This window comes from Pleuronectes platessa, chromosome 9 (genome assembly GCF_947347685.1).
Source record: "Pleuronectes platessa chromosome 9, fPlePla1.1, whole genome shotgun sequence".
Classification (NCBI taxonomy): Eukaryota; Metazoa; Chordata; class Actinopteri; order Pleuronectiformes; family Pleuronectidae; genus Pleuronectes; species Pleuronectes platessa.
Window position 1 is genome coordinate 12,646,574 of NC_070634.1, and position 20,466 is coordinate 12,667,039.

Below are 20,466 nucleotides of genomic sequence, written 5' to 3' on the forward strand. Positions count from 1 at the left end.
CAATATCAGATCAGAAGACATGTTCATGGCACTGAAGTCAATTTAAAATGACATGTAGCATGTTAGAGTTATAAATAACTTGTCAATGTGTAAAACAATAGTTTAATTAAAAAAAAAAAAAAATCACAATAATTATTTTGGGGGGCTGAAGCACATTTTAGGGGGGCTTCAGCCCCCCTAAAACAGGCCTAACGACGCCCCTGCCAATAGATAAGAATAGGATTTAAAAGAAGATAAAGAGTTTGCCTTTTTTTGAACAAAGTACAACAAAGTATTGCAGGTCAATAGTCTAGTATTTAGGCTCTACGTGTTTGATAGAGCTCTTTAGACATGTAAGCAACTTAAATAAAGACAAAGAGTCAACTGAAATCAGATAAATATAAATAAAAAATAGGGGAAGGGGGTTTCATCTCAATGCAGCCGGAACACAGCCTCAGTTTCCCGGTCCACCTCCGCGCCTGCGCTGGAAAGTACGAGCTGTGCGGAGCGGCTTTGAAGGCAGCGGCTGTAAACACGGGGGGAGGGGGCGGTAACCGACGTGTTAAACAGCGAGGCAGCTTTTCTAACACGGAGAGGTCAGTAAACAGAGGCTCCTCCGGCAGCGAGCAGCAGACATGTGGTTCCAGAGACTCCTCGTATATGTCTCCACAGCGGGCATGATCTGCCACTTGGTGGTCCTCAGCACCGCCCTCAAGGTGATGCACTTTATTTCCCCGAGCCTCGCCAAGAAGTTCATCCTCCGCATGGGCGAGAAGATCACCATGACCCAGAATCGGAAGTTCAGGTACGAGGACTGGGGTCTGACTTTCTTCAGCTTCGACTTCGTCAAAACCGCGGCCCAGCACATGTGGCTGTCCCTGGGCCAGGAGGCGTTTGTCGGGGGAGAAGCTCCGGACTCACCTGTGGTCACCATGGAGGGAGAGGAGAGCAGCTTGTGCAAGTTCATCAAAGGTCTGATTATTTTGGATTGACGCGTGTATTTCATAATTTGTCCCAATGCTGGATTTGCACATCTCCAGCTGTGTTTGTGTTTCCTCTGCAGGCAACAGGCCTCTGGTGCTGAGCTTCGGGAGCTGCACCTGACCCCCGTTCATTTACAAACTTGGCGAGTTCAAGCAGCTCGTCAGGGACTTCGGCGACGTGGCTGACTTCCTGGTGGTCTACATCGCAGAGGCTCATTCAACAGGTGAGAGCACCATGACAAGAACAGTCATTGTATCATCATGACATGTGTTGGTGGGAGGGAAAAATGCTTATAGAGTAAAAAAAAATATCTTTGAAGTTAACATACGACTAAACCAAACAAGTGAAAGTTTTGAAAATATACTTGAAAGTTTTGAAAATTGACATTTGCTTGAAAGTTAAGGGAAATTACATATGTTTGAAAGTTTTGACAAATGACATGCACTTGAAAGTTTTGGAAATTAACAGGTACTTGAACGTTTTGGAACTTGATGTGCTAGAAAGTTTTGGAAGATGACATGCACGCAGGGCCGGGTCTAGGCAGGGGCAAGAGGGGGCCTGGCCCCCTCAAATAAATGTTGTGCCCCCTCAAACTAAATAGGGTTAGGGTTAGGGTTAGGCACAATGCCCCCTCAAGATTTGTGGCTGCCCCCTCATACATGCCTGTCTAGACCCGGCCCTGCATGCACTTGACAGTTCTGGATATTTACACATGTCTTTACTTGATTTTCCTTTACAACCTGATAAACTCTTGCCATTTTCAACACAGCAGTTTAGTTTTTTTATGCAAGTTTACATGAAACTATAAAAACATTTCATAGAAGTTTTATTTTGACTAGTAGCATCATCATTTTCTCAAGTATTCTGTTAATGAGTCGTAAACTCCACCAAAACAAACCTGTTAAGGTTTACTATAGAAAACTTGACATGGTCTGTGCTGCATTCAACAAAACACTCCACCTGCTTTGATGTAGGTTACTGATGTAATAACCATTAAACCGGATTTATTATACACTCCTCTGGTGTTTTGCTGCATTCGGTGTCATCCCAGCGGAATAAATCATATTCTTTATGTATATTTTATATATAATCTCTATCTCAGATGGTTGGGCCTTCGCCAACAACTTCGACATCAACCAGCACCGGAGCCTGGAGGAGAGGCTGTCCGCAGCACGCACCCTGGTCCAGCAGGAGCCCCTGTGTCCCGTGGTGGTGGATGAAATGAAAGATGTCGCTGCCATAAAGTATGGCGCCCTGCCTGAGAGGCTTTATGTGCTTCAGGCTGGGAAAGTCCTCTACAAGGTGAGATCTGCATGTGCACTTACTTCACCAACACTGATTCCTGCACTTTTCTGCTATACTGTACGTGACTTAAGATTGGTGACTTGCCAAATAGTGTGACAGTGCAAATTTGTTTCACTCCACCCACTTTGTTCCTCTCATTGAATCGTGTGATTGGAGGTTATAGCTTTATGGGTGTAAATGTCCTGCAGTGTGCCTAGTCACGCTATCGCGTGTGGAAGAGCAGTAAAAGAAACATGTGCAGACATGACTGGAATTTGTGGCGTGGAATCAGCAAATTAAATCATGACAAAGATCTGTCCTGTGGTCTGTTGCTGGTATGTTCTCTCTGATTCTTACTTATGTTCTGTGTATCCTATAGGGTGGGAAGGGACCATGGGACTACAATCCATCAGAGGTGCGCTCGTTCCTGGAGAAGATGAATTAAGAAGATCGTTAATGGAATCAATCGAGTCATTAATCGATCGATAAACTTACACATAGCTGCTCTGAGGCATCTCCTACATCTACCTGTGCCTGAGCAGAAATAGTGTAACCCCATTCAATTTGACATTAATATTGTCTCCTGTGCTCCTCAGACTTATTTCAAGTGTCGACCTCTGAGCCTGAACTCACCTCTGTGTTTCTTAGTGACGGTTACAGATGAAACCATTTGGTGTCTGTAGCCAGATGAAGTGAAACACAGACACAGTTTAACTCAGAGTTTGTATTCGATGTCTCACCTAGTGTACAGGAGCAGTTGTGTGTGTTTGTTCTTATACTTGTTTGTATATGAGATGTCTTAAGTTTAAGGACTTTGGGGCACGGTCACACGTAAGCGAATATCATGGATTAAAATCTCCACACGAAGCTACGCTGCGATTTGCATCGTCACAAGATGTTTTATCCGAGTCCTCGATTGGAATTGAACCTGAGGCAAAGGTTCACCAATCGATACCTGCCTGCACGTGTGACCGGGCCCTAACTCTGTGATGATCCAGTGGTTTAACACCGAGGCTTACCTCTGTCTATAACTGTTCCTATGTAATTCAACTGATGCCTGCTTTAACATGATGATTACAGTGTAAACCTCTGGTAACTGTAATCTGATGAAAGAAGATTGAAAAGTAGGTTTTCTCTGAATGATGTTGGGGCATTTATGATGGGTCATGTTTACTGATAAAAATATCTCTATTACACATTCCAATAAAAAAGCTTTTTTATTGCAGACTTTTTGTATTGGAAAGAATCCTACGTCAAGTCCCTGAAATAAATACAACATAAAAAACCTAAAGTGTGTTACACTTAATGTGTTGGTGTGTTTTTGTCGTGATGCTAGTGTCAAGGAGAATTCTTATTTGATGAAATAATCAGTCTTTTCTTATACTCCTGCTTCCACTGCGAGGAGATATAGGTGAATGGAAATCATATCAAATTCTGTTAACTACATGAATGATGCGCTTTACAGTTCATTATTAAACTGAAAAACACCACAACTGTGTGCGGGCCATTGTTTGTCACAAAGCTAGTTTCATTGTAAGTCAGGTCCTTTCTTTCCTCTGGGTCCATTAAGACTAAATGAGATGTTCCTGCAAATATGCAGAGCCTTTTTTCTGAAATGGCTGCAGGGCTTTAAACGTTGACGCAGGCAGCGGCCCACCACAGCACGAGAATCGGGCTGTTTGCTGTCTGGTCTGGATGTGATTAATGGTAAACACGCAGTACTGTATGACTGTCCCGTCAAGTTCATCGAGTGCACCGCGGACTCAGAGTGTGGCTGTGGGTGTGAGTTAATGCCCAACTGTCTTATCTTATCCAATGGATTGATTTTTAGCTGAGTTTTATATTAGGTTTTTAGAGGGGAAGTGTCTCTCAGTTGTTTTAATTCTTCTAGGGCAGAGGATTTTAAAGGGACACCGCTGGCTATCTATCATTACTGGCTTTATTTGGCAAAATATCTGAAAGCCTATACATTCATGATTATGTTATTTGATCACAGCGATTGAAAAGATAAGCATATTGCAGTTTGATGTAATTTCAGACTCAACCAAACAAAAAAAGTGTCTGTATGAAGGCAAAATGAAATGATTGTATCGGAGCTCGTCTTCACCAGATCACACATATTTAGGTTATTGTATGTGATCTCCTTTTGGGAAATGATGTCATGTTTTTTTCTATTTCCATTCACAGAGCCTCCCCTGAAACCAGCTCCCCCCCGGGGAGGCCCGCCTTTCACTTTAAAAATAGCGTTACATAACTGTTTGATCTAATGTGAGTTTCTGTGTGAGTGGCGAATGAGAACAACAAGTCTTGTGTTTGATTTGATAAGAGAAAACACAACTGATGCAACAGTCAAAGCTTTAAGGTGGAGCTTATCCGACCCCCAGCTGTTTGTATTGAGTTTTATCAGCTTTAACCACACATTAACAGCACATTAATAATCTGCCCATGTGTTTGAATACATTTTATAATGTCTTCATGATTCAACCTTGACTTTTCTGAATCGTGTAACTGTAAATCAGTATATTAGTAGATATATAAAGCGCAAAAGGCCCATGTAAAACTAACCAAACAAGGACTTAGGATCATATCTCACGGTTGCACGAGTCCACGACGTGAATCTATCAGTGAACAAAGCAGTTTTGTGAGGCTGCAGCTTTCATAACATTAACTGTGTGGATGTGAAGTAGGAGAGGGGGTTTGGCTCCTGCCCAGCCAGGCCACATCCTGTGGAGAGCAGCCAGCCTGCAGCTCAGCCTCGTTTCCTATTGTTAGACAGGAACCAGAACACAGTCACATTGCATCCTCCCAGCAATGCACTGATGTCAAGATTCAGGCCTGCATCTTTTACGTGAAGTCGAGGCCTGGATGTAGAAGCGGGTTCAGGGAGAGGAGATGTGGTGGCGACCTCTGGCCCAGTCTGGTGAAGCCCAGCAGAGGGCATCGTGAAGCCATTTCTTTTTGACTGAATGTGTATGCTCTTGAACAAGAAACATGAGCCATTTCATTTTATTCTGTTAATTATCTAGATCTGTCCAAACTTTATGTCAAGACCACGAGAGTCATGATCTAAAGGAAGATGACCTTTGATTATGAAAGGCATTTTTTCAAAGGGAGATGAAATTGACTGGTTTTCAGATTGGGATTAATTAAATATCCAGGTGTCATCTTAATTTAATATTCTCTATTCTTCACATTCATCTGAAGTGTATGTTACCAGTTATTACAGTTAGGTAGCTCCTGTGGGGAGGTAAAGAGAGAGGAGAGCAGGGAGGATGAGGCGCTGCTGGACTTGACAGAGCTGCTGTTCGCACTTCACTTAAATTAAGTCAGACCCAAAAGTGTTTATTCCTTCCCCCACAACCACGTTCCTTCCCGTTTAGTATTGCATATAGCCATCTGAAGGATTAAGTCTCGAAGGGGTAAAACTATGAAGTATTCCAAAAATCTTTAGAATAAAAACCTCAAAATGAAACTAATGTCTATCGTAGAGTATTTTTTAGTCTCTTATGTTACCAAACAGCACTGTGTGTTTGTGTTCATGCAGCAAATGAAAACAGACGCTTCATTTAACAGTAGCCATACCCAGTGGTTGGATGTAACTAAGAACATTTACTTTGTTACTGTACTAAAGTAAATTAATTTCTCTTCTTCTTTCTTACTTCAACCCCACCAAAATTCTGTATTTCTACTCCACTACATTTTTTACAAAGCACTACCTTATATGATCTTTAATTCTTTTTTTATATAATCAAAGAGGGGAAGTGGCCGACTGATCCAATCAGAGCAAACAGGTAGTGTTAGACTGTGGTGAAGAAGAAACACCTGAAATGGATTCAGAAGAGGCCACTGCCATGACTGTTGCATTAAGGAATAGGCTACACTCAAGTACTCTTAATACTTTAAGTTTATTATAAAGAAAGTACTTTCTTATTCTAACTAAAGTAGAAAAATTAATGGTATATTTTGGTCTTTTAATTTGTAAGTTTGAAAGTAGTAAAGTAAAACAGTTACCTTCCTTTCAAAAGGTTATGTTCAAATAAAAACAAGCCACAGAGTGAAATAAGTTATTGTAAAATTATATTAACAAGCAATCTTTCCTCAATTTGAAATAAAAAAATATCAGCAAATAAAGGCAACATAGGACAGATGTGTATAATGCATAATGTTCACTGGAGAAAAAAAAAGAAACAAAAAGATTTCTCATCACATTTACAAGACTGCTGCTAAGTTTATAATGATGCCTACTAGAATCAGTTTAGAAAGCTTTGACTAAATGAATAAATGGGGCAATATACATAGTCAAAGATCGTATCAAAAAGAAAAAAGAAAAGGAGTGGGACAAAAGGGGAGGAGTGGGGGACGACCAATGATACGGCGGGAAGGGAGCATGAACAACCAATACGCATTAAGATTGAAACGGGGCTAGCTCGTTCATGGCCATTTTCAACAGAATCAAATTGGAAAGAACACAGAAGGCTACGATGATGAAGAGCACAGAGCGTTAAGCACAGGCAGGTAAAGAGATATACACCACATCTTAAAGCAGGTGTCCACATAGAGAAGAGCAGCACTAGGTAGTATGTTGTACACAGATTCTCAGCATTCATGCACTCACTTCTCATGCCCAAAGTCTGGTTTCCCTCGACAGGGCGCAAGCGGCAGACCGGCCGCTTCAAAACCAAACGGCAGAGGGTGCAGGGACGCGCCGCCGTCAACAGTAACAGACTGAAAATTGACATTGTAGAACCATCTGAGCACGTTCATACCATGAAAGGCTGTCACAATAAAAGCCATAATTCTTTCTTTCACATCTTTTCCCCCCCTTTAAAAACCTCTTTAAATAGAAGAGTGGGCGTTTCGGGAAGAGTAGTTACATAATTCAGACAGGTGGCCACAGAGTAAAAGGCAAATTCTCTAGTCCCGTGTCAACCGACGTTCGTGACACAGTATGCATGGCAATGAGTAAAATGACAAGACAAAGACTTTCCAAGCACACAATGCATATGCACACTCTCCAGTGTTTTTAAGTGACAAAAAGCAGAGATATTTCCTGCACATCTTGCACCACAAAGCAATGATTAAAAAGTACAAGAGGTAAACTTCAACAATTTCGTTCCTCTTTGCTCTGAGGGGACTTAGAGGGAATACGGGGGGGGGGGGGGGGGGGGGAACTCTGCGAAAAACGTAAAACGTGTCATGAATGCATTTCAGTAGCTGGTTTTGTCACACTTGGTGGGTTGTGATAAATGGGAGAAATTTGTCCTTCATTTTTGAGCAAGGAGCAGTAGTTGCCAGCCGTTGTAGATTTTTTAGATTTCTCTCCGATCAGCATTCAGGCGTCTAGGGTGGAACCAAAGTGGCGCCCGTCCCTGATTCGTTGCTGCTGCGTTTGGCTGTGTCCTATAGTGAGTTCAGATCCTCGGAATGATGGCAAATAATGTAGGGATGGGGTGGAGGAGGGGGTCACACGCTCATCGTCATGGTTGGAGAGTACTGCAGGGGCACAGAGAGGAGGATTAAACATCTTTGCCCTGGTCAAACACACAGTTTACTCTCCACAGTGCTGCTGCAGTCAGTGATGTTAATCCGCTGTGACTGCGGCGTCACTGTGCGGTCAACAGTGCTCCACCTCTGGCTCCATCAAAGTACTACAGTCCCCGACAGTTCAGAGGCGTTAGAGCGGAGGAGAGGAACGGGAAAGAAGAGAAGAGACTCACGTTCTCACTCTGAAAGGAGTGGAGGAAGTTTCCACTCATCTCTCCGTCATCCCTTGGGGTCCCGGGAGGATTGCTAATGCCACTTAAATTGTTTGGAGAGTTCTGGAAAGAAAGGGTGAGCAACATTTTAGCAAATGTAGAAAATGTATCCTTTTTCCCCCAGATTAAGTTTTAAAACAAATATCCTTAACAATATTTACCTTGTTCATTCCATCCATATCACCAGAGCCTGAGAATTAACATGAAACAAATTCAACAATGTTTGTGTTTTGACATACTAAAAAAAAGTTTACTCATTTAAAACAGAAGAATGCAGCCACACCATTTTGATGTTGTGTTAGTGGATGTATGGTGTGTGTTGTGTGTTACCTAGTGATCCGTTCATGTGGTGTGGTTCCATCCCAGCCATGGCTCCCAGGGGTCCGTCAGAGCCAGGGCCCATGGGGAACTGAAGGAGAAACAAGACGGTGTGGCTTCACTTATCACATCTTCACAGCACAGTTCACACATGCAGCTGGACAGTCCGGAATAACACGCCTGCAGCACAGGTTCTATGAAGTTATGCATTTACTCATTATATCCACCAAGGAGGTTATATTGTCGTCTGTAAGCAGATTATGCAAATACTACTTAAAGGATTTACATTAATTTGTTATGAAGGGGTGGGTTATGACCCAAGGAAGAACCCATTCAATTTAGGTGTGGATGGAGAAATAATTGTACACATTGTCTTAGATTTCTGAGAATGATTCATGGAACTTAATGGGAAAAAAAAAGAAGACATGTTTCGGGGCTTAAGTCTGTGTTTGTGTGTGTGAATATCGAATGAGTTTAAATGTGGTTTCATAAGCAGACTGTTTCGACAGGTGGGAATGGTACCGATCATTTCAGATTCAAAAGCCCGACTGACCTACCTACAGTATCCAATCACACACAAATATAACTAGTACTACAGGTATTTTTTGTTTTTTTTCAACAAAAATCTCTTCCGTCTCTGGGTGAATCTGACATTTTTCTGTTTTTTTCTTTCTTTCCAGCAGTATGCCAGCCTCAGGTTGCAATTTCCAGTTCAAATGATTTCCAAAGAGAATAAATTGTATTTGCCCAACAACATGGACGTGCAGACCAGAAGACCGAAACCCTCACTCTCCATCAGCTGCATGCTGCTATTAAACAAACCGTTATTGGAGATGGCATTGACCCTGAGAGGTCAGGTGTTTGGCAATTGGTGGAAGCTTTTCTTAACAACCAGCGGAGCTCATAAAGCACTGCATGCCTCAGCCACTTTACTGATGTCCTCCGTAAAACCCTTTCTTTACTAAGGGACCCTCATTCCATTCACAGGTGTGACCCTGAGAACAGTTTTCTTGACATAGAAAAGACAGGAATGTGGTTGAGGGCTTTGTGTAAAGGGGGTTTTATGTGTAGTTGTTAGCAAAAAAGACAAATTCAAAAAATGTGGGTCAAATTGATACCAACTGTACCAGTGGAACTCGTAGTTGACTCAACGACTGTATGACATAGAAACTTACTAACCCCAATATGTAGCTGAAATAATGTGGATTCAGTCAAACGTATATATAGATCCTGATTAGTTTTAGAAATAGTTTCAAAATGAAGACCATGAGAAAGCACTTACATTATTTCGGTTGCCGGGTCCAGTGTTGATCATGGTGTACAAATTGTCACCGGAGTTGTTGGAGTCTGGAAATAACATAATCATACATATAAATGATCCTGGATAGCACTACATGACAGTAAAGCCATTTTCACACATGACCTGCGGGTAAAATCCGGGGAATTGGCTACGGAGTTTACCCGCGGTCTGCCTTTCACACATGTGGGAGGTTCTCTGCACAGACGCATTCACAATAGCAACAAATACTCAAATATACAGCCGGGCGCAACAGGCAGAGGCAGGAAATTACATATTTACTCCTCTGCATAGATCACACCTTTTACTTGACAACACACAGATAATGATGTCGGCTCTTATCACCACAAACTCTCTGGACACATTCATGTATCTTTTAGATGTGTATCACCATGTTTTAACCGGGAGATATTAGTTAGGCAGCACTAACCTGCAGGGCTGGGCATGATGGGAGTTCCAGGAGGTCCTCCTCCTCCAGATGCTCCCTTTGGAGAAGCAATATGAAATATCACTATATTTGACAAATGTATATTTAAAACAAATCAAACTTTTTATTTTCATATGCAATAATTTTGGTAGCATGCAGGAGCAAATACATCAAAATGTGTGCTCACCCCATATGCACCAGGAGAGGGTGATGAATAAGGCATCTGAAACCAAAAAAACAAACATTACAGACCAGAAATGGGCGTGCGAGCCGTTTTCTACACATCCAAATGTCATCATTTGATCCTCCTAACACTATTATGGCTGTCTGTCCAAATGTCTGTGAAACGTGACACTTAATACTACAATTACATCCCAGACTAGATCCTCGGAAAACATTAGACATCAAGCGCTCTGAGAGGAGAGGCTGCAATCGGAACCACCATGTCTCTGGGTGCGTGTGTTCGTGTCTGTGCATCAGTACTCACAGAGTTGGCATTGTTGGGATTGGGCCATGGCCGACCAGTCCCCGGGCCCCTACATAGTAAGACCAAAAGAAGCCTTAGTAAGATCATACATTTAGGTTGAAATACAAGTGAAACATGGATTTACTAGGAAAGAAGACTCACATGTTGACTACTGGCATTCCCGGACCCATGGAGTTGTGTGGAGGCCTCATCCCGCCACCAAAGTTCTGAAAAGACAACAAATATCATGAAAATGTCATTTCTAAGACATTAAATAACATGATACAGAAATATAAGAGAACGCCTTGCAAACAACTACTTTTTTTAATAAAAAAAAAAAAAGGCCAGAGAACCAATCAAGTAAAGATGTCTATTAATGGTTCTTTAACATGGTGGTAAATGTGGGCGAAGTAGCCTACCTGAGGACCAGGACCCATGGGTCCCATGCCTCGAGGGCCGCTCATTCTCTGCATTGGCCCCAAGCCAGGATGGCCTGGGGGGAGAAAAGATATTTTATGTGAGGATAGAAGACACAAAGTAATATCTTTGCTTCATATGTGGTTAGTAGTTAAAGAGAAAAAGAGAACAATGTCACACCTTGTGGTCGTGTGGGGTCCATGTTAGGCAGCATGGGATGAGGACCTGGTCCTCCACCTGGCGACTAAGGGGGATAAACACAAAGATCCAATGAAACTTGAGTTTTAAATACATGGTGTGTGTGTGTGTATGTGGATGTGCATTACCTGGTTGGCCATACGAATGGGTGGACCTCTTGGGCCGCCAGCAAAGCGTGGCGACATAAAGGACTAGAACAAAAACACAATCACTACATTAAAATCCAGCAGACATGTACATCTCAAAATGTAGTTTAACTCTAATTTCTCAATAGCATATTTTTCGTGGATATCGACAGCAGCGTAAAGCATCAAGCTGAGAAGGATGCCAAAGCATGGAGCGTCAGTGCTGAGAACCAGCGTTCCCAAATGACTGCAGACAGCAAAAAACAGAGAACAAGAGAGAGAAAGAGGGAGAGGGAGCGTTACCTGACTGTGAGGTCCCATCATACTGTTAGGGGGAGGAGGCTGAGGGTGAGGAGAGCCCTGGGGACCAGGAGGACCCTGTGGCATTGCACAAAATGAAGAGGCGAAGAAGGAAAACAGACAAGGGGAACGAGAGAGAGAGAGAGGGGGAGGATGGGACGAATAAGACAAAGGAGGAGAAGAAACAGAAGGGACAAAAGGAGAGGCAGAGAGAGAAGCAGGGTTAATGCGGGGCAGAGGACAGTCGAAGTGCAAGAACTAAAGTTTTGCCGCAAAAAACAATGTACAAAAAAATAAGACGCTCGTTTTCATGTAGCAAACACGGTGAGAGAGGACGAGAGAGTGAGAGCAGAGAAGAGCAAGCAAATGACTTGGACTTGAATGAGAGGAAAGAGACAGAGAGATGGAGAGGATGTGTGCTCTTTTGCCTGTCAGTCAAGACATCAAGAATCCTGCTGCATGCAGCATGTTATCAGTGCTAATTTCCCTGAATTAACAGCATCAATTAAGATCTATGCAATTAGCTTCATAACAACACTAAACACCGGCACTGTGTCGCTAATGCTGCTGATCTGAGAAAGTGAGAGGGGTCTAATTGAACCTCCTCCTAGATTCTGGTACATAAAGTACAAGAATGTGTGTGTGTGTCAATGTGTTCATATGAGTGAAAATGTCTTTCCCAAACTTTAGCATGATCGCATGAGTCAGAGCTTTGTTGCTTCAAGGTCAGAACACGTAAAAGGAGAGTGGTTGAGCGGCGGCAGTACAACGTTGAAGTTTTATGTCGCTTCTCAGAGGTAGCTCCACACAGTTGCCTGCCAAAGAGTTTATCCTCATGACGTATTGATTTACTGTAGGTGCTGCACCTTTCGATTTCTCCATTAGGGAAAATGGCCACGCCTGCCTGTTTACAGGACTGGAGGGCCAGAGCAGGCAAAACGTCTATGGCGATGTTTACAACCGGTTCACTGAGCGGAGGGAGAAGAAAACAAGACGCAGACCAGTGCAGATACCAACTTGGAGACCTACAGCTCCAGAGTATATACAAAAACCTGGACTATATTTTACAGATCTGCTGAAGCGCCACTAAGAAAATAGAACATTAACATAATTCAGATGATAAATTTTAGACTTCAAGATCTGCTGAAATACTTGCGTTTCAGACAATGGATGGTGATCTAAGCAAGGGGAGTAATATTGAAGCAGATAACAGCAGTGTTTCATTGAAGAAAACAACAATGAAAACAACAATGATGTAGATTCAGACCCATAGGATGTCCCTGCTGACCAGGACGCAGTCGCTAGGAGACATCTTTGAGGAGGAAGAAGGGGGGTGCTCGGCGAGTTTGCTAGCTTTGTTGGTTTTTTTAAAAGTTTGGGCAAAAGGCAATGATTGACAATGAAAGCTAAATGTTTAAGCTATCAAGTGTTTTTACTTCATGTCTATATCTGCTTCAGAGGCTGAGAAATTCCAGCTTTTATAACTGTTTGCAATTCTGTCAGCTCTTAAGAACAACCCTCAGGATTTAGGACGTTATTTTTAAACAATGCTTGGAATTTAGGGTTGTATTTTAATCAGCCTTCGGGATATATGACTTTATTATTTTAGATAGTAATAGTAAAAGTGGGAAAGTGTCCCTAATGGTAACAGGATCAGTGTAGATCTGGACTGACCTGGAAAAAGCCAGGTGGCATGGGTCCTCCTGGCATGCCCTCACCAGGGGGCATCCCTCCCATCACAGGACTGGGTGCTGCTGCTGCACTCTAGGATGGAAAAACAGTAAAAACATTACAACTCTAACTCTAACTGTGCTACACAACACAAGTCAAATAGGAATACACGAAGGGGAGTCTGTTGTTAGGCCGTTTTTTTTTTGGTCCTTTCTCGACTGAGATTCCTGGCACAGCTGGACTCAAGAGGAGTACGCGTGAGGAATCCAATTCCCCTGTGGACTAACCCAGAACAAAGGAGTAAGAACACACACTGAACAGATCCTCATCATTTGTCGGTCTCCTCTATGAAAGGGGGTATCAATAGGATCCTTACTGAGGCTTCTGAGCCGTGCTGATCCAAGAACCAGTGGGTCAGATAAGGATCAAGTGGGATTCACTGAGTCAGTGGCTCCAAAGTGCTGCTGCACAGCAGGGGCTCGCTGGGCCGATTTCCTGCTCAAACCGCAGCCCTAATTCACTAATGTGCCATTTGCTTCGGTCACACGCTCCTAATTGACTGAGTTTTTCTTCCCTGTAGCTGCAGCAATATGAGATGAGCTAATGTCTTCAGAGCTGTGGGGTTTAGCTCAGTGGCTGCAGACGGAGAGGAGCTCCTCCGATCCCATTTGACAAACCATGCGTCACACACACTTTAATGTAGATACAGTAATAATTGCCTGTTTACTTACGAACGATAAATGTACCAGCAGCTACACACACACATACGCACAAAAACACTCTTGGTCTCTGTCCAGCGCCCCACAGCTCTACAGACATCACTGGTCAATAGCCAACACACTCCCCGGTATTGACTGCACCTTCTCTAATTATATCTGCTCAGGCTGCCACTGCAGGGCCACTGTGAAATACCTCAGCAGGGGGAGAAGTGAGGCCACAGGGAGAAGTCACGTCTCATCAGGCCTCACCTCCACCAGCGGGACTCAGAGACAGAATATAAATCCTCCTTCCTTTACTAGGTAAGAGGTGCAGTGAGATTTCAACCAGAGAATATCCCTATCATCCGAGTTTTTATGTAAAAATCCACTTCTGATGAAAATGTGTAAGAAAACATAGGTTTTGACTTGGACTCCTTCTTCCTCACCCATCTTGAACTAACCCTAATCCTAACCCAGGCTGTTGAAGGAGAAACACTCTCAGAAGTAGAGGCACAACCTAAGGCTTGGGCCTAAAAGGCATCTCTTTTAAATACTGCTGTTTTTACTCTTACAAAACAGGTGAGCATTTTGTAGATGCACTATAAAGAACCACTATTAGTAAATATTAATAATTAGATTGCAATAATTCCACTAAACCAGCACCTTAGCATATTTGTACTTTTGGTTGTCTTTAGGTGGATATATATATATATATTTTAGACATATATATATTTTTTATATTCTAGTTTATATTAATTTCATTCAATTTTTTTTGCTGTAATATTCTGAGCATTGCTAGAAGAGAGCCCGTGACCCAAGCATTTCATTGCCAACAAATGCTTAATGTAATTGTTGTGCATATGACAAACTCTTGAATCATCCAACAAAGATGTTTTACTCTATTCACCCCACAGTTTCATTTTAAAAGTATGTAATAGCTCTCCACGGAAGAAGGATAGTATGAATATAAAATATGAATGTCTGCCTCCTTTAAGTCACAGTATCATTAAATTATCTTTTGGGGATTCAATCTTGTGTTGAAATCAGCAGCATGTTGGGAGTGTTCCCTAAACATCAGCTGAATACCATCTGCATATCAAATAAAACACAACCTGTTTTGCGAGAATTAAACTGCCCAGACATGTTGTCCAAATGCAAGATAAACAAGGGTGAAGTCAAGAACCCACCGTGCCTGAAACAATCCAGCAATTACTTCATCACACCTGCACGACCTGACAGGTACACAGACACACTAGCTATCCACTAGCGCATGTTAACCACAGACACATATATCAGATGCTGCATCGTGCCTGTGTGAAAGGCAAACTCTGGGTAAACTCCGGACTTAACCCGCAGGTCATGTCTGAAAACGGCTTAACACTGTGAAATTTTACTGTTTTATTAAGAGAAGCGCATCTTAACCTGAGAGCGACTGTTGCTGCACAGTAATTGTAAGCAGATGTCTGTCTATCATGATCTAACTGGGGATACAGATCCACAGTTTATGGCTCCTTTCACAGGGGAGAGGTAAACTCTCATACAGTCACACTGTCTGGCCGCTTAGGGAAACTAGTTTTGCTAGTTTTATTCTTCTACCCTTAAGTAGCCTATTCCTGGAATGAGTCCCGGAAATAAATAATGATGTAAACACTGCTGTATTAAAAAAAATGAAAAAAATAAACTGTATTGGCCACGAAGTAAAAAAACAATATCACAGGCTACTTTGCGCTGTAGAAGACAGAAACAGTTTACTAGACTGAGAAACAATGAGGATGATGGGTTCCCAGACATTTTATGTTAGATCTTTATCTTTTCTATGCAAGGCAGCTCACAGCTGCGCTTGCTGGACTGTCCCAAACAGACCGATGCTGCTTCTGGTCTAAACGAGCCACGTCTCACTGGTACAGGAAAAGGACAGATGTCTGAGCCTTGCCTCAGGCTATGGAGCTCTTGTCCTTACAACTTCCCAGGGGACCTTCTTTAAGACAGACCATCACCCCCTCCTCCTCCCCAGCCCATAATGATTCAGCATGTACACGTGTGTTCTTAGACGCACGCAGGCAACTCCAGCCAAACAAATCTTTCCCTGAATCCTTGAATCACTGAATGAGGTTACAAAAGGCCAGAGTGGCGGCGGATGTGCTTGTGCTGCCTTTATAAAAACAAAGAGAGGGGGGGAGCAAAGAGGAGAGGGGGGGGGGGGGGGGAGTGGGTTGAATGGGGAAGCGAGACGGGAGGGTAAGGGTGACCATGGGATGACCAGGAGGTAAAATGTGAAAGGAAAAAAATAACCCAGTGAGAGACACAAAAATTAAGACGAAATAATGGAAGATGTAAAAGGGAATGAAAGATGCCGAGCTGCAGCTCAGAGACCACCCAACTGCCGGCTCCTGACCCAGCATGCTCTTAACAGCCTCACTTCTTCCACTGGAACCGAAGCTCAAAAGAAACCAGCCCTTATGTTTAGCTTGTAAATGTTTAACCATCAATCAACATCATAAAACCCGCTCCAGATCCTCACTGGATGCTCTCTCTCTCTCTCTCTCTCTCTACTTTTAGCAGGTCCCTTACTCTCCTCTTACTCCCCAACCCCCCTCCTCTTTAATTCCCTCAGCTCCTCCATGGTGTTGGTGTGTGCTGGGCATATGCCACGATGCCACTCCCCTTTTTCCTTTTTTTTCCAATCTGCCCCTTAGCTCCGTGACAGCCATCAATCAGCCGCCGACGCCATGGCGACGGGGCCCCTCGGGGAGCGTTCGTCAGACCCACCGTGAATACACCGGGGCTTTACGAGCGCTGCCGGCTAACAGAGCAGCGCTCACCTCCCCCACACCTAGACAAAGGCAAGGGTCCAAGGACTTGTACTGTCCACACACATACACACACTTCTCTGACCTCCCAGCATCCACAAATGAACACAAGGAGAAACCAACATCAGAGCAAAGGGTAACCACAAGATGTCGGGTAGAGTCAACCGCACAGAAACTCTCAAAGCTCCACACCACAGCAGCACACTATCAATACTCTTCCCCCATCAATCAATCGCTTAATGTTTTCAATGTTATGAAAATGGTTTCAGTCACACTACGGGCTGAGATGTAACAGCTTATATTGTGCTGTTCATGCTTTACAAAATGAATCTGAGGATGTTTCCTAAATCAATCTTACACCTTTGCCTAAAACAAGATGATTTTGCCACCACATTAATCCATAATTCAAATCTGGAGACATGATTTCAACACAGATGCCGTCGGCTTGAATTGGTCTGACTTTCTCGTATTCGACAGTCAAAACAGCAATCTCCCATCACATAATACAAATAACAAGCAAACAACTAAAACAAAGGCCACGACATTGCAGTCAATTGTCGTGAAGCAGGCCGAGTGAATAGCGGCTGGTTTAGAACAAAATGCACTCCTCCCTTTGTCTGTTTGAGTTAGAATAATTAGGAATGTGGTTATTGAAAAGGGCAGAGCCACGTTGTAGCCTCTCTCCTGGCTCCCAGGTCACCTGCCAGATCAGGAGGCCTGTTACCCTGACAACCCTATCTGCCAAGAGCAGGACCAACATCTCCTTTTTAACCCTTTCCTGTCCGACACATCATGAACTGGTCTGTGTATCAGACGGCCGGAGGGGACTACTTAACCTCTAATGTCTATCTTGGCTATGCTGATGCGGCAAAGCACAAATTGAATTTCTTTATTCACATGGGAAACAGAATTATCTTTTCAGATATGGCTGCAGAAACACAAGAATGGGAACAGACTAAGCCACCGACGGGCAGGTGACACGTTCTTTGATCGGCAAGAGGCCCCTTTTGATGCAGCCGACTGAAAGCAGGAAACAGCACAATTAGCGAGATGCAAATCCTCCATAACTTGCAGGATGACAGAGATCTGTGTGTATCATTAAGTCTGGGAAAGTTGTGCAGAACAAACGGCAGGTTCTATTCTGCTCCTCACAAATGAGGCAGGGTGCTTGAGCACAGCGTGGATGAGGGGAAAAGCACTCGACAGGTCTGACTCAGGACACGCTGACATCAGCATCATTTTCCCAGAAGCCAATAAAGCTCATTGTTGGGCGCATCGTTCGACCCACCAACGGGGCGAGATGACCGATCATAAATTCAGGGGAAGAAAAAAAAATAATACATACTGTCAAATATTGCATTATGTAGTGGGACACAGCTACGAGAGCTGCTGTGGGAAATGGTGACTGACTTACATCTCCAAAATAATGTGCAATACATTTAGGATTTAAGATTATGAATATAAAAAGCAGAAATCAGACAGAGTCATGGTAATACTTGAAGCCTAAAGGGACCACAATGTCCTGAGGTCTGGCAGCTGTACCACTCTTGAAGGAGGATGTGAGAGATTTTGTACGGTCTGAAGTGTTGACAGACTGACTATGATTACTTTGCTCCGATAGCTCCCACCCCAGATTTTTTTTGGGACCCACTGCACAACCTGATCCGAAGCCGGGTTATTTACATCTAAACCACTTCTGGGCCCGGCCAAGTTGTTGTCTTCTTCGGCAGAGGACAGAACAATATGCGCAGCAACAGTTCCCATGTAAGCACCATACTCACGTAATCATGGAAGGCTTTTGCTTCGCTGGAGTGGTCACATGTCTCTCTCCTCTCTGGTGCGGCACAATACAAGTCCCAGAATACACTGTGGACAAGACAGGTCATGAAGCACAGACACACACACATTTAAAAAAAATAAAATAAAAATAAAAATAAAAAATAAAAATCACCCAAACAACCTCAGGTAATTTTTACAGAGAGACAAGAACATGATCACTTACCACCACCAGGAATGTAGGAATCCAGGGGGTTCTCCAAGTGTTATGTTTTTCTCCCATCGAATCTGGGGGAAAGGGGGGGGGGGGGTGATTATAAAAAAACATGTTATATTATAGCCAAAGACCACATGTAGTGTTAATTGTTAATATATAAAACATGGTGGGATTAAATGCCACATACCTCTGATAAAAAGGTCTGTGCCGACTTCTGTGCTCCTATGTGTAACAAATACTCATAGACGTAAAGAGCCAACCTGTGTGAGAAAAAAAATATACAATTTAGAATTTAAACAATCAAATCCTAAAACATAAATGGAGGAACATCAGGTTGAATTTTCTACTGGCACATTGAGTGACTGGAGTCTGGTACAGGCCCTCTGAACAATGGCTGCCAAATAGCCTTTGCCAAAAAATGAAATGGGGATTGAGCAAACCAAGCAGAGCCTGGTGAAGATCCACAACAATAAGACTGTGGAGGAGAAAGTGTGGAGGCAGCAGCTCGCTTTTAAAATGGTGATGTGAGATATTAAACCCCAGCTGCAGCAGCACTGTGTGTGTGTGTGTGTGTGTGAACTACGGTGTCCTGGTGCCACTGATGGGCTCAGGGAAATAAAAAGGGAGCGCAAACACAGAAAACAATGTAACTGCGCTGTTATTGTCTTCTCCTCCCCGAGCTGTCGAGCGACAAAACCCCGCAGAAATGATCAACACAACCGCGGGTTCAAACTGTGGAAAACCGCCGCTATGTGGGTCGGCGGAGCGGCAGCGAGGAGGCGACGGCAGCAGGAACACGGCTCGGAGCAGGAATGGCGAGCAGACAAGGCGGTTCATTCAATTCCAGTGACGGCAGGAGGAAATCGCCCGTCCAGCGAACAACAGAGAGCGGGAGGGAGCAACTTACCGCGGCGGTAAAAACACACAACAATACCCGGCTGGGAGCTTACTTTTCTCGCGCCTGGCCGTCCGACGGCACCGGGGTGCCTTTGCCTTTGGGGAACATGGCTGAGTGAGGGAGGACGCCGCCTGCTCGCTCTTTATTTTCGCGATTTCATCTGTCAGATCATCGCGACCCTCTCTCGCACTGCAACCGCACACGACTCCAACCCGGAGACTCAACCGAGCCTGGGCCGGAGGGGGAAGAGGCGGGCCGGGGCCTGACTGACGCAGCCGGCAGCCAATGAGAGCGCGCCGTTCGTCTTAAGGTCTGCCTCGCGCTGCTGTGACGTTCCCTGCTGCGATGTGTGTTAGCGAGCTTCGTTGGATGAAGAAATACCCACTTCTCCCACTGGTCACTGGTTTCTGACCTGGGTCATGTCAAGTAACCATTTAGGTCATCTCATCGTGTATTTCTATTGTCTATACAGCTGAAGAAATTATTTAGAATCAAAGAAGTAAATGTGGTTGTACAAGGCTGTTTTTCTGATGTCTGTGTATTTTGTTTGTCTTTTGGGGAGTTTGTTGTATATTGTCCTTTTTGTGTTTGTACAAGTTGTTGTTATTGATATTGACTATGTTCCAAGATTTGTATTTATAGAAGGTGTCTGTTCATGTGAGGTTAACACCAGAGTATTTTATGTTTATTTTTGCATACTGTTTCACAAATAAAAAAAAATAAAAGTAACAGTTTTTAAGGATATACATTGTACGTGTGTTTGTGTGTGTGTGTGACAAACAACATGAATAAAAAGAATCGAACAAAAATCGAAATATACAAAACCGCTTCCACTATCTCCAAAA

The 20,466-nt window shown here is 43.4% G+C and overlaps 2 protein-coding genes across 3 annotated transcripts; one reads left to right on the forward strand and one right to left on the reverse strand.

The window, feature by feature from the left end:
* The first annotated feature begins 458 nt into the window (after window positions 1-458).
* Window positions 459-3,538, forward strand: dio1 (iodothyronine deiodinase 1). The gene is made up of 4 exons (XM_053430220.1): window positions 459-951; window positions 1,043-1,186; window positions 2,066-2,265; window positions 2,627-3,538. Exons 1-4 carry the CDS (start codon window positions 615-617, stop codon window positions 2,690-2,692), a joined length of 747 nt encoding a protein of 248 aa, XP_053286195.1. The 5' UTR covers window positions 459-614; the 3' UTR covers window positions 2,693-3,538.
* A 2,769-nt stretch (window positions 3,539-6,307) lies between these two features.
* ssbp3b (single stranded DNA binding protein 3b) lies at window positions 6,308-19,863 on the reverse strand. 2 transcript variants are annotated; one of them, XM_053430208.1, is made up of 18 exons: window positions 19,674-19,863; window positions 18,911-18,983; window positions 18,733-18,794; window positions 18,512-18,596; window positions 13,226-13,315; window positions 11,555-11,629; window positions 11,255-11,317; window positions 11,109-11,172; window positions 10,931-11,004; window positions 10,674-10,738; window positions 10,533-10,581; window positions 10,233-10,268; window positions 10,049-10,103; window positions 9,604-9,668; window positions 8,334-8,412; window positions 8,165-8,193; window positions 7,965-8,066; window positions 6,308-7,740 (listed from the first exon to the last, which is right to left on the reverse strand). In XM_053430208.1, exons 1-18 carry the CDS (start codon window positions 19,727-19,729, stop codon window positions 7,711-7,713), a joined length of 1,152 nt encoding a protein of 383 aa, XP_053286183.1. In that variant the 5' UTR covers window positions 19,730-19,863; the 3' UTR covers window positions 6,308-7,710. The 2 variants fall into 2 exon arrangements, with proteins under 2 accessions (XP_053286183.1, XP_053286184.1); XM_053430209.1 differs by lacking the exon at window positions 11,555-11,629.
* Window positions 19,864-20,466: the final 603 nt, after the last annotated feature.